The sequence below is a fragment of the Osmia bicornis genome, chromosome 5 (genome assembly GCF_907164935.1).
Source record: "Osmia bicornis bicornis chromosome 5, iOsmBic2.1, whole genome shotgun sequence".
NCBI lineage: Eukaryota > Metazoa > Arthropoda > Insecta > Hymenoptera > Megachilidae > Osmia > Osmia bicornis.
The window spans coordinates 3,736,956-3,750,464 of NC_060220.1; the positions used below are offsets into that span (position 1 = coordinate 3,736,956).

At 43.5% G+C, this 13,509-nt stretch overlaps 1 protein-coding gene and 1 long non-coding RNA gene across 2 annotated transcripts in view; one reads left to right on the forward strand and one right to left on the reverse strand.

Moving 5' to 3' along the window:
- Positions 1 to 1,810, forward strand: part of LOC114880541 (trichohyalin-like) — a 107,084-nt gene extending 105,274 nt beyond the window's left edge. The window contains 1 exon segment of the mRNA XM_029196650.2: positions 1,611 to 1,810. Within this exon segment, the coding sequence (XP_029052483.2) occupies positions 1,611 to 1,736 (126 nt within the window). The 3' untranslated portion in view covers positions 1,737 to 1,810.
- Positions 1 to 13,509, reverse strand: part of LOC114880550 — a 103,008-nt gene that overhangs the window by 56,693 nt on the left and 32,806 nt on the right. The window contains exon 2 of the long non-coding RNA XR_003790099.2: positions 4,905 to 4,993. This is a non-coding gene — a long non-coding RNA (uncharacterized LOC114880550). The remainder of the gene's footprint in view (positions 1 to 4,904; positions 4,994 to 13,509) is intronic.

The window sequence follows — 13,509 nt, forward strand, 5'->3', positions numbered from 1 at the left end:
GTAATTCTATAAATTCAAATAATTTCTTAACGAACCCTAAATGAACCCTAAGTGAAGCTGGTTCGATAAAGGAACACGGTCTCACGGGATACATTAGGCGATTAGAAGTAGGAGGCGATGGAAGTCCCTTTATCTAGCGGTAAATAGGTTTTCTTTCATAGTCGACGAGTGGCCGATCGAAGAAGCGTTGCGTTTCATTAGCAACTTTTTACTTACCGATATCGTTTCATCTAACTACCCGGTTCGCTCCTCTTCTCCGTCAATGCAACGAGCTATGATGGAATGTACGAGGGCGACGATGAAAGGATACACGGTGTACATACTTATCGACCAGCACCGTCTTTCCTGCCTTCCCCCTTTTTTTTCCCCCTCGTCTTTTACGATCTCAGTAATTTTCCTCGGTCGCAAACTAAGTTTCATCGAGTAATTTAGTTGTAAAGCATCTTATCGCCGGTACGCTCCGAGATTTCCAACATTATTTAAACGACGAATTCAGATAAAGAAATCTTCGTGGATTTCACTCGGCGCGAAACAGGTTCGTTTCCTTATCCAATACGATCCTCGAGATACGCGATAATTACGGTAATGGTTAAACATTGTGTGTCAGTTCTCGGTTCGGAACGACTTTTCTTCGTTTCGCGCACGTATCGCGCAGCGTTGATACCGGGCGGCCGTGAAAATTACAAACAGCAGAAAATTATGAAAACGAGCCGGCAAAGTAAAAGAAGTTAAAACACGGTACCGATTTACGGGAACGTTCCGTACGGCTTCCACGAAATTCGCACCTCGAGGTCCTTTTTCTCTCGGCGCATCCTGCGCCGCTTTTACGAGCAAGAACGAGCGCGGACCGGCTGCACGAACGGCAACAGGTACAACGTGCGCGCGACCCGATCGCGTGTACACTCGAGCTGACGAAAAAGGAGGAAACGAGGCGGACGTCGGTGGTAGCGGGTGATACCACCCATTTCCGGCAGCCCTCAGGCCATCGGCTATCGTACCACCGCGCCAAGTACGAGCTGCGTGCCGCGGTTCAACGTTTAAACTCGCTTCTTACCTTCGTTTTCTAATGCTACTTTAAGGTTGATGATCTTCCTTCTCGCGTCACGCTTGTCTCTCCCGCGAAAATAAACGAAAACGAGCTTTCTTGTTGCGTCGAAGTCTCTCGGAAACGACGGAGACTTCAATTAGACGAGCACACACCGGGTGTACCGATAGAATCTCTACCTTCGTTTGTTTAATAATACGTAGGGAATCGTGTTTATGGGATTTTTAGATTCCCGCGAAATCGTGTTTCGTAGCAGCATCGAGTACGCTAACTGACCCGGAACACGGTATTTAACGCGTCATTTTCTCCTGTTCTTCGCGTGCGATGCAGCGGATACGCGATGTACCACGAGGAAATCCAAGAATGCTGATCCGCTTCGTTGGACGCGCGAGTAGACACGTATCGTTAGACGTTGCATGGATAAAATAAGCTACGATTAATATACTCCTCGATCGAACGAATTATCAGCTGTGGCATTAATTTTCTTTTAAATTATGCTTCCGATTCGTACACCTGCACACGGTAAAAAATTACTATCTGGTGACATTTTCATTGCATTTTTCAGGTTCCCTCGATCTTGATACCGATACAACGAGCTCGTCATACGAGCAGTGGAACACGTATTTATCCTCGGCAGCGTACACCCAGGGTACACGGATATCTCGCCTCGAGGGCGGTTACACAAGGATAATAATTATCGTCCCGGCGTACCAGAAGAGTCGTGAGCGGTGCTGATCAAACGAGTCCGCCGAACGAGTCGTTGGAAGTGGAGGACAGCGGGGATGGGAAAGGAAACCATGGGACCCAACGAAGAATCGAAGAGCCCGGCAGCACCTGCCGCGACGTGCCCTTAGGGTCCCTAGGTCGCGGATCCTCCTCCGTTCGTTTACACCTTCGCGAAGAAGCCTTTTTTCAAATTTCTCATTAACAAGATTATTGAATTCTATAAATAATTTTTTGCGAGGAATAAAAAGGAACTTAAAATGACAAAAGTCGTAAACGTAATTTATGATCGTCGATGTTAGGGGATTAAAGCATTGAATATTAATATTATTAGAATAAAAGTGATTTGTTTAATCATTAGGTCGATAAGGATGCGATATCGATAAAGAATGCAAATAGTAGGTGGCGCATATTTCCTCGAGGAAATATTCACGCTATAACCGAACAACTTTATAGGCAATTAAGATACCGAATGTTAATACGGCCGCGTTCGCTACTAATTAATTCGTGGGAAAGCATTGCGCGTGATCTTTAATAATCCCCTGGCTACCGTTGGAAAAGTCGAAGCACGTTCGATTATTTATTAAGAAGCTGGATCGCGGTGGCAGAGGAAGCCGACGTAGCCTCATTAGAATACGCGACAGAGAGGATCGCCGCGGGTGACATCGTTTAGCCTTTAATTAGTTCCAACGGGTATTAAGATTTGCGATCCGCCCCTCGGTATACGTGCAATCCTGTTCAAACGAATACACGGACGAAACAAAAAGCGATATCGCTTGACCATCGAGCGATTCGCCAGTTGCTACGCCTTCTTCTGACCCGAGGCACCGAGCAATATATATCGATTTGCGCTCGACAACTTAGCTCCGAGGCGGATCGATCGATAAAAAAAAATCGTTTTTGACAGACACACGCGAAAGGGTTTCTGCTTCTACGCTACCGAATTCGATTACGCGAATCGAAACGATCGGTGCAGTTCAGATTAAAAATATTTAAGCAGCACATATGTATCATTGTACCTGTTCCCTTATTAAGATCATAAATTTATCTGAAATTGTACATAAAAAGTAAATAACTTCGTCCTCTGCAAAATATTTGCCGAGGAAGCGATCGTATTGAATCAACTTTGCGTGATAAATTTAATAAAAAAGTGTCAAGTGGTAGGCAGAAATGGTAAATCTAATTTATAAGCAAAATATAGAAGCGTCTGCAGGTATGCATCTTATCTTAAGAAGCAAAGTGAATGTCCCTGTTTTCGCAACACTCGATACGCTATCCTTTCTTCGACGATATACCCGCGTACACCGGTAAACGTATTATGAATGTCCGCAAGGTGTTAATGAACGAGTTATACAAAGTTACACCTTCCAGTAGCCTAGGAGCAGTGGCAAACGAAGCGGAGAACGAGTTTACAACGCTATTAATTCATTCCAATGAGTAGGGCAAAGAAAAAGATCGCGGCAAGAAGGAGGCCCGTAACGAGGTGACAAAAACGAAACACGAAGCCAACGGGCAGAACGTCGCGGAATAAGCTGGACGAGGGCGAGAGCGGACAAACGACACCGGTGTCGCGTGCCTTTTAATTTTCCCGTCCAGCTTGCACCCGTTAGCGACCCACTTAATTGCATCCTTTCGTTTCTGACGTCGCTTGTCTCGTCTCCGGAACACCGATCGATCACCGCCGCGAACGCACCTGCGATAAAACGTTGCGAAATCGGACGGCATGTGCGCGCATCTTAGGCCATGTTCACACCACGAATTTTAGAAGTCTTAAATTACCAGAATTTTACAAATATTCCCACCTCAATGCCTTCAATGAACGGCAGACAAAAAATTAAAAAAATAAAAAACGTCTGCAAGCGAACCACAGCGAACAAATCTCATTCAAGCGGAGTCACGCATCTTTCCGTTTCCCTTGGTCCGTTCGTGAGAGATTTCTCATCCCCGCGAGAGCAGAAAACCTGCTGAAATTTTTCACCGCAACGGTCTTCAAACGACGATCACGTAGAGTCGCGGTGAACACACGACGACCGCGGGCAAGTACCATAATCGTTCGGTTAACGTGGCCTGCGGGTTTTCGCATAGCGAAACTAGCATAACAGTTTCCTTCTCTGCCACTTTCACCCTTGGTTGACGAAGAGCCCACGTAGGTGGGCATGTAGGAGCCGCGACGTCCACTTGGTATCTCCGTATCGGCTGTCACGAGTACCTCTTTCTTTCTCTGTCCCGAGAGTATCGACGTTATAGAGGGACCCGTAGCCGGGCGACCGAGGTGTGGACAGAACCCGATCTACATGAGAATACGATGGGCTCCCATAACGAGAGAACGTGTAACGCCCACACGATCGCTCTGGTATCCGCACTTCCACGACACGGCTCATACACCATCACCTTCCTCCACCTCTTTCTACCCTGTCTGTCCGCGGCGAGGAACGATGATGAAGAGCGAACCCCGCGCGGGCAGATCCATTCTAACGAACGCTCGCTGCCCGTTGGATTTATGTCGCCGTTTATCAAGCGTCCGATGAAAACGTAAGCCCGTACGAATAGAGGCAGCCCTCTTGTGCGTGGTGATTCAAAGCAGAAAAGCTATCGATACCTCTTACACACTCTGCTGTTGCGTTATTATTCCTCGTACACCGGGCACGGTAACTCGGTAGCCGTCCTACGGGTTCGTCCTGTTCCGAGTTGATCCTCTACCGGTCTATGCGGTTTATGTACATCGAACATAATGAATGAAACGATCGACGAACACCGCGCGACGATGCACGGGATTGTACAGGGTGCGCGAGCAGAGTGATCCGATTCGATACGATGACTCGGAATCTTTCGAAGATCCCCTATCGATGATAGATAGCTTGAAACGTGGTGCGAGGAATTTATATTGGAGTTGTTAAAGCTTTTGGTAAATTGAATTAACGTGCAGCAGTGGTAGAGAGGTTGTTCTGTTGATATACGAGGAGAGTGAGAAAACATGGCATACTGTGAGCGATTGCGGGTTTCACGTTCTTCTCCGTTAAATACGAGAGGAAAATAAGGGGTGAAAGAGGAAATCTCAGAGGAGTAAAGGTATATAATAGGTTAAAGTTGGCGCGGTAACCGCGGCTATGGGGTAACAGCTATTTACTGTACTTACCTTGTCGACCGCGAAGAGAAATTGGAAGCCGTCCCACGGGTTTGCGACGCTACAATTCGCAGCAGGAGCCAGGCTCGATTGATGGGAAGCTGTAATTACAAAAAATTTTTTATGTAAACGAGAACCTTCCAGTCTCATCTTACACTTAAACTGTGCCATCCTCCGATTAATCAAACGCGAGCGCGTTAATTTCGATTCTAATTGCAATTTTACCGTATATTTTGTAGAAATAAAACAATTATAAAAAGCTGCCTATCGAAAAATATCAGGCGCAATAAAACAATTGGGATTTTCCGAGTCGTAGACTTTTGTATTTTCATAAGTATAAGTGTTAGCGACCTTTTAATCTTTAAGTCAATTCGATACAAGAATCGCTTTGGGCAGGACAGTGCGTCCTGACTTTCCACATTTTAAATAAAGTTATTTTCCACTAAAAGCTGCTTCCCACCTATCTTCAACGTATTTCAATTTTATTATATTGTTAAGACCGTCGAAAAGTTAATTAAACAGTAAAATCTCGGCATTTTAAAATGAAACGTTACTTTCTTTCAACAGATACAGAATTCATTTATCACTCAAAAGATCGTTTAACACCTACGCGTTTTCTCTCTGGTTCTTACCGTCCGATTACAATCGACAACTAATTGCACGCGTTTCCCGGTAGCGAAAGATTAATACAACCAGCAAGGTCTCGCGTAGGAACAATCTACCGCTGCTGTAGTTACACGCCGCCGAAGGCGTACAACTTGTTCCGCGTCTTTCCGTCGATTCATCCTGCAACACCATGATTCTTGGTGCACCGTCATCGCTTTGATGCCTAGTAATTGCGGTTTGCATCGTCTAAGCGAGCTAATGAGTACGGCCAAATGATATTCGATCGTTTGTGGTGGACCTTGGGACAACCGAGGGAAGAAGAGGAGACGCGTTCTAGGAAGTACCAAGGAGCGGTTGATCACGGTGAAATTATGAAAAAAAAACCGAGTACTACATCTTCATCAATTAGCGATGCCGAGCGACCGGTCGAAAGCGACGTGTAGGAAGGTTGGAATCCATTGTACCAGGAATCGCTGGCCTCGTGGCTTCTGATTCCGCTCCCGATTCAGCGTTCGCCAACGAGCCGAGCCCCACTGGCTCGCGACGAAGAAGCAGACGGACGAACGCTCCCTAGGGAAACCAGGACGACGCGGAGAATGCGATTTCATTCCTTTAGCATCGCGATCAGGAGCCCGAACGGGAGATTTCATTTCTCGAAACAGCGCGCATGACCTTCCAAGGCGAGTTCAGGCTGGCCGATTCTGGAAAACCGGGGGTCGCCACGACGGCCAACACTTGTACAGGGGGAAAAAGTTTTCCCGCCAATTAGAACCGCGATTTGTCGCTACGCGCCGTGTGAAAATTACTCTACTTGGGTTCCTGTTACACCGCTTCGCTCGAATTAAACATCTGGTTTAAATACGTGCACGATTGAGGGAGAACTGGGGTTAATTTCAATATGGTAACTTGGCACGGTGATCAATTAAGGATCTCCAGGAACCGTTTAACGAGGATACCTCTTCCCACAAATGGCGCTAATTACCAAAGAGTACACAGAATTTCTTGAAACGTCAAGGTTCGGAGCCGTGTCCTCGGCGCGTTCAAAGGATCATTTCTGGACCATTCCGTGACAGAGAGCCATGCGCTTTTAATTGTAGCTTTCGGGAATTGTAGTTTGTTTTTTGCTAATGTTCGTTCGATCGAAACGCAACGTTTCAGTCACGGTTCGTTTTTGCTGAAACTTTCTGTCACGCTTGGGTCTCGTTTGTCCATCTACTTGCCTCTACCCACATTAGCTCTGACCCCTCTTCAATCTTTTTCCTGCGGTATCGTCCATTTTACCTGACCAACCACGCCGCTACGTGAGCCTCGTTACCTGCCTACTCGTTTAAAGGAGATGGGAAAACAATCAAGACAAGCGGAAAAGTTCATCAGCGTGAAACGTAAGAGGGAACGAAGAGGCGAGGATCGAATCGGAGGCTGGCCAGTTCCGGCGGAAAAATACCAACTCGAGATGATTTATGCCTGCTACGTTCGATTATCGCCAACAGGAGAGAAACGAGCGTTTCTTTGGATTGCACGCGTGTTTCATTAACCCGTCGTTAATTAGTAATTAATTCAGGGCTGTTCTTATCGAGCACTAAATATCCTGTTTCTGCTGCAACGTTCTATTAAACTTTTAAATCTTCAGTAAGAAGAAACTTATAATTATTTCTGCAATTTGAAAGAAAAATTTCTGCGTTAATCCTCGCGTTAAAATAGAAAATCTTTAGGGAATCATTAAAAGGAGAGGTCAAAGGAATCGCCATAAGAAAGCCTATCGCAGGGGCCGGTAGAAAAACAGAAGGAGATTCGATCGTAATTGAGCAACGGGGTATTTCGTTAGCGACTACCGTTCGGCTCGATTGGTTATCGAGAATCGATCAGGAAAGCTTCCGGTTGTCGGGTGTTCGCAGTCGTAGAAACCACCTACTTCTTGCCTCTGCTGCGGCTCGTACCCGTTGAAAGATATGACGTTGATTGCTCGTCGTTGAGGACCTCGGGATGAACCGTGCGAGTCGATGACCTCGAGGATGCTTGACCCTTCGTAGAAGGAGAAACAGGCGAGAATCGAAAAGGTATTATCGAAGAAAAGTGGATTTCCGTTCCGTACTTCCTCTTAGTCGCGGCATAAAATTAAATGTCACCGAGATACGACTTCTGGTTTTCACGATGACAAAATTCATGACAGTAAAAGTCGCTGTTCGCCGACACGTGAAAATATACCTTTTGCAAACAGAACGAAGGAAAGGAAAATAAACGTTCGTTAAACAATAAAAAGCATGATTAAACTACTATTAAAGTCGAACGTAAATCACTGTGGAAGACAAAGCGAAATATCGTTTATCGCCGTGACTACCGCCCAAAGGAATTTTAATTGCCTTTCAATTATCTCCGAAACCTTTTGCTTCCTCCTACCATAAACACAGAGAGTTTCTATCTGATGTACAATTCGTATCGTGATGGTTGAAATGAAATATTTTTTATCTGGAAATAGTTTTCCCAAAAATAAACCATTGAATTTTTAAGAATCTAAGGACACGATTAGAAGGCGAGTGAAGAGTAGTTGCTCTTGATTTTCCTCTTAATAAAGTTCTCTGACGTGGTCTATGACGTAGATAGTAATAGACCGTGTACTCTAACTCGAAAAACATCGTAAAATTAAAATTTTGTGGTTTCCACAGTCCGATTTGTAGTTAATAGTCTAATTCTAAGTGCAAAGTTGGGCATGATTTTAAATAATCTTCTGCATTACTTTCAACTAAAATGGAGATATTCAAAAATAAGAAATAAATTATTGATTCGAATAATTGAAATAATAAATGATTAAAAATTCAATTAATTATTTGAAAATAACAGAACAAATCAAATTTTATTTTAAGTAGAATTGTCTTTAAATTGAAAATTATTCGCTATCTGAAATAATTTCCTTTTATTCGAACTTTTGATTCAAAGAAAAAATTATTTCTAACTTTTTAATATTTTCATTTTATTCAAAATATATAATATATCAGAAGATTATTTGAAATAATGTCTAACTCTGTCTTAGTGTAAGTCATATTCAATAGGAAAATATTTTTGACGTTTCACAAGTAATTATCTTCATCAAGGATCAACACTAATCGGGCATACCTGAGATAGCATCAACGTGGTAAAAATTAGGAAAGACAGGATCAACGAAGTTTTCATTTATTTACGAGGAGATGGAGAAGACGGCAGCGCGTCAGATAAAACGAGCAGGAGAGGCGGAGAGTTTAGTACGAGTATCCGATGGGAGTTCAGCTCGTTCTCCTCCACCACGGTGCCTTTACTCAAAGTGAATTTGTCGATAACGTCCCACGCCTACCCGTCCGAATAATTAATCACCTGTTCCCGATGAACTGACGTACCGTTAGAGAAGCCTGCCCTCGAGGCTCCGTCGATCTTCTAGCGGGTGAAAAAACAATTTTAGGAACATAATGATCGCGCCAACATCAAAGAACCCTAACGCCATAGATTGCTTATCGCTAAAAAAGTGAAACAATTTGAAAATATTTACTAATAAATTATGAAATTTTTCACTTGATTAATTGATTAATTATCCTCCCAACCGAAATCCACCCCTTTGAATAAAATATTGATTAACCCTTTAAGGACGGAACATTTCTAAGCTTGCACAGAGTATTATTAATTTAAATTGTAAAAATTAATAAAAAAATTCTACACTTGCAGCTGAATATAACACAATAAATAAAGAATTATAAATTACTATGACAATTATACTATTTGGACATCCATATGCACCCATCATTCGCAAAGGGTTAAATATTTTTTACCTAAGAATATCAACCTAAGAAAGCAAAGAATCCTGAAACGAACCACGTGTATCGAGGAAAACACGAGGGCGAAGAAACCGAGCACCAAGGCCTCAATGTGTCCCGAATTTCGGGGATCCTCTCAGGTGACTATAAAGTGCTGCATCCTATAGACCGTAACCCCGAAGCCGGTAAGAAGAACTCCGGTAACCCGATATCGTCGAATTTTACCAGGGAATTTTTATGGGGCCGCATAATGGTGTTTTAATTGCGCGGCCTCGCCGTCTGGGCCTGATTAAGCAGTAAATTCACGTATTCATAAAACACTGTAGTTTACGAACGCACACCATCCACACACGCACAAACAAGCGCGTGGGCAACGTTGAATTTTCATTTTGCTTTCGTACACCTCAACCCTGTCGTTGACGCTCCTTCTTCATCTTTCAATTCTCTTTTTTTTTTTTTCATTTTCTCGCGGAGAGGCAATTTTACGGGATGTACACGGGTCGGTGTCGTTCCGGAGTTCCAAGATGTCCTGACCAATCGCGGGATATTCTTTGGTCGCGTTTTACGAGGAGACAGATGATCCACGACAGCTTCTTGATTAAGCGAAATCCACTCTTTAAGTACATGACTCCGTGTTATTTACAACACTAATTAGCTGCTAATGACGATCAGCGAACGCGTCTTAACCTTTCCGGGGCTGCTTTCAACGGATGGTGCAACATTGTTGCGCACCTGGTTCATTTCTTGAAAAACCAGAAACTGAACAATTATCGATTAAGAATTGAAGGCTGTGCAATTCAATTGCAAATATATAGCTCGAAATATTTAATTAACCCTAAAAAAAATGCTATCTATAAGAAAATTATTATTTAAGGAATTAGTGTAAAATATAGAAAATTAATTTAAAATGAAATTTAAGCTTCAAATCGTAAATTAGCAAAGATTCTCATCTCACAGTTAAATTGTGCCATCTAATTTATCAAACACGAATGCGTTAATTTCAATCTTGATTGCAGTTTCATGACACATTTCAATTTTGATATTAAGACGCTAAGAAGTTTATTAAATAATAAAATCTTAGCATCTTTTACTCCATCACTGAAGGGTTAAACAAGCGCAACAACGCTTTCACGATGCCTGCACCTTTATCCAGTGATTAAAGGGTTAAAAATGAACACAATATATACTTTCTTCAAGATTGAGCAAGGGCAAGCTTACAATTTACCTGTCGCGTTCATGTGCAACTAAAGGTTTCATTTCTTCGTTGATTTTTTTTAATCCGTTACAGGGTAACTGTTTCGCTTGGTACATTTTAGAGGCTTCCCTTAGAATGCCAGTCTCGCTGGTGTACGCTGTTCGAAAATGAAGGAGGCGTGTGAACGAGAGAACCAGCTCTGCAAAGCAGAAGAGGAGGACAACGACGCTGAAGAAGAAGATGAAGAACGAGAGTGAAACAGGAATAAGGGAGGTGTGTCCGTGTAGCGGCTACCTGCAAAACCACTCTCGAACGAGCTATATATCGCGAGTCCCTCCCCCGCGCGGTATCGCTTTAATTTTAAATTAAAATTCATGAACGGGTTATTATCTTTTTGCTGGATCGAGTTACGCACTTTTTCGGCGTTCTACTGCACCGACTCCCGACCTATCTATGCGTACATCGCCCCGAGGATGTTCATTTCACGCCGTCGTAAACGTTCCTTCTCCTGTTTACAGACGAGCCGAGATGCATTTAAATACGCCCACTTCCTCTTACTAATCCGCTTTAATTCAAATATTAGGTTGATTGGAAAGTTCTGTCGTTGATGCATCACGATGATGACGGAGATTGGTATTGAATGATTAGGAAGATAAAAATCGTGTCCCATCTTATGTAATTATATTAATCTTTTCTAAATTTTAATTTCTTGAGAAGAGTTTGACACGCGTCGAAGACCGAAACTGGTCCAAGGTGAAACGAACCGGCAAAGTTAGAAACGATTACTCCTTTTCCCTTTCAGGATAACAGCCACCTTCGAACGAAGGACGACACTTTCGCGGTAGCCTTGGTCCTCCAGCACCGAAATTATTGCTCGGGAACGATGAATTCTCCGAATGCCAAGGACGTTTCTAACGCGAGAGCACGACAGCCATCTTTAAGCAACGTTTAGCAAACCCGACATTACCGCGAATATCATCGAAAGGACTCTCTGAACGGCAACCAATTATCAGCAGCGAACTCTAAGAAGTAGGTCGTGTCTGTCGAACCGGACGGATCGTCTCCTCGTTCAACGAGCGGACGATTTCTTCGGGGTTTTCGCACACGAAGCGTACCGCTCCAAATGACGGGGCAGAAATATTCGGCTATTCTATTAGCGCCGGGGACTTCGAATCTCGTTCGCGATGAATCACGAACGAGATCTCGCGATCAAAATTAACCGTACCAGCGTCATTAATTAGCGCTGGAGATTCATGTTGGTCCAAAGTTAACACATTGACGTAGCTAAACACGGAGCCTAGTTCTCCTCGTCAAAAATAATTGAAATAAGTTAAAAAGAATCCTAGTTACGCCAATGAGAATCATGATGACTCAAGCAGGAAATCTCGTGGCCGAAATCAAGCGACATTAATTAGCGCCTGAGATTCATTTCGGTCAAGAGTTAATGAAACTCTAGCAACCTCCTCGAACAGAGGTATCCACGATCGAATACAGCCTAGCGATCGAGAATCGTGGATAACGAGAGGATCAAGCCTCGGGCTGAATGCTTCTCTATTTCATCGACAAAGCACAATAGCGTACAAAGTGGGTGCAATAAGGGGGGTACCCGCCTTAATTCGAGATAAGCAGCTTTTCCAAACCTACGCGGGATTACTCGTAGGCCTACGTGGCCCATTGTCGACGGGTCGGCACCGCAAAAATTCACCTCCGCCGATAGATTGTTCGGCCGAGACGCTCTTTTCCTCGCGCCCGGCTGACCGGGAGGACGTTAACGGCCCGTATTTGCATAGCTATCGATTAAAGGGTAATTGAACGAAATGTACGGCGTACACGTCCATCGTGTCCGCATAATACGGATGCCAGAAAGTGAAACTAGCCTGATGGAAGAGGGAGAGAACAGGGTACCGATGGAAACTCGTTCCCACGTCGCGAGATACGCGCGCGTCTAGGAGCGTGTGGGCGCGTGTAACGTCGCGTAACGCGGGTATACAAGGTGTTCGCGTTAAATTTACGCATAATTTTTTAGTCATTTCCTACGATATAATAAAATGATGTATAGTATTATTACTTTAGTATGTTTTTCACTCGACACAGATGAATTTTAATTAATAAAATTATCGTTATATCGGTGTAAATTAATGAAAAATAGTGTGTTGAGTTGACGAACACCTTGTATATTGATCGAGGAAGGCGAAATCCGGTCGAACGTTTCAGATACATATAATGAGCGTCGATTATTGACGGCGTGGGTGGCTTGAAAACGCTTCGATCGGCGGATACGCATGGCCGGGCCGAGTGTAATTCGAGCCTCGGTCAGGTGCGACGGCTCGATTACCTTAATACACGAAACTCGTTCTCATCTCGATTTACGGAGCATCCGCGAGACACCCCGCTGTCGCACGCTCCTCGCTCTCTTCGTGAAACGCGAGCAGAGTATCCCTTTCTTCTGGTCACGCTTCAAATTCGTCTCCCATTAATTAAAAGTATCGAAATAAGAGATTGATAAAATACATTTGGTATCTTTGATTTTTCTAACCGTGCTGAATCATTCCATAGCAGAGGGCTAAAGATCAACATACAATTAAATAAAGATAATTATTCAGCTATCTGAAAGGTGGTACAATAATTAATCAGGTATTCAAATGATGCAATACCAAATGAGCAGTTATAAGAGAAATATCCAAAGAATGTAGTTCATTAGACTACACCGGTCTACTTGTACGTTATTACACGTTTCTTCTCGTTAGAAAATGATTGATGAGAAAAATCTAGAATCCCGGCCAGTAAACACGCTCCAAAAAGAACTACTATTAATTTTATCTCAAAGATCAGAGAACGCGATTCTTTCAGTTCCAAAGGTCTACGATATTTTGATAGATTCGTTGCGATTCAACGGCTGACCCGCGTAACGAGCGTACATCGGAAAGAGAAAATAAAGAAAAAAGGAAATCATGTACCGAGGCAGCCGGTAACGACTCGGCATCCCTGTATTACAACGCGCAGTGACATTAGCTGCTCGCTAGATTAACCATCGAGA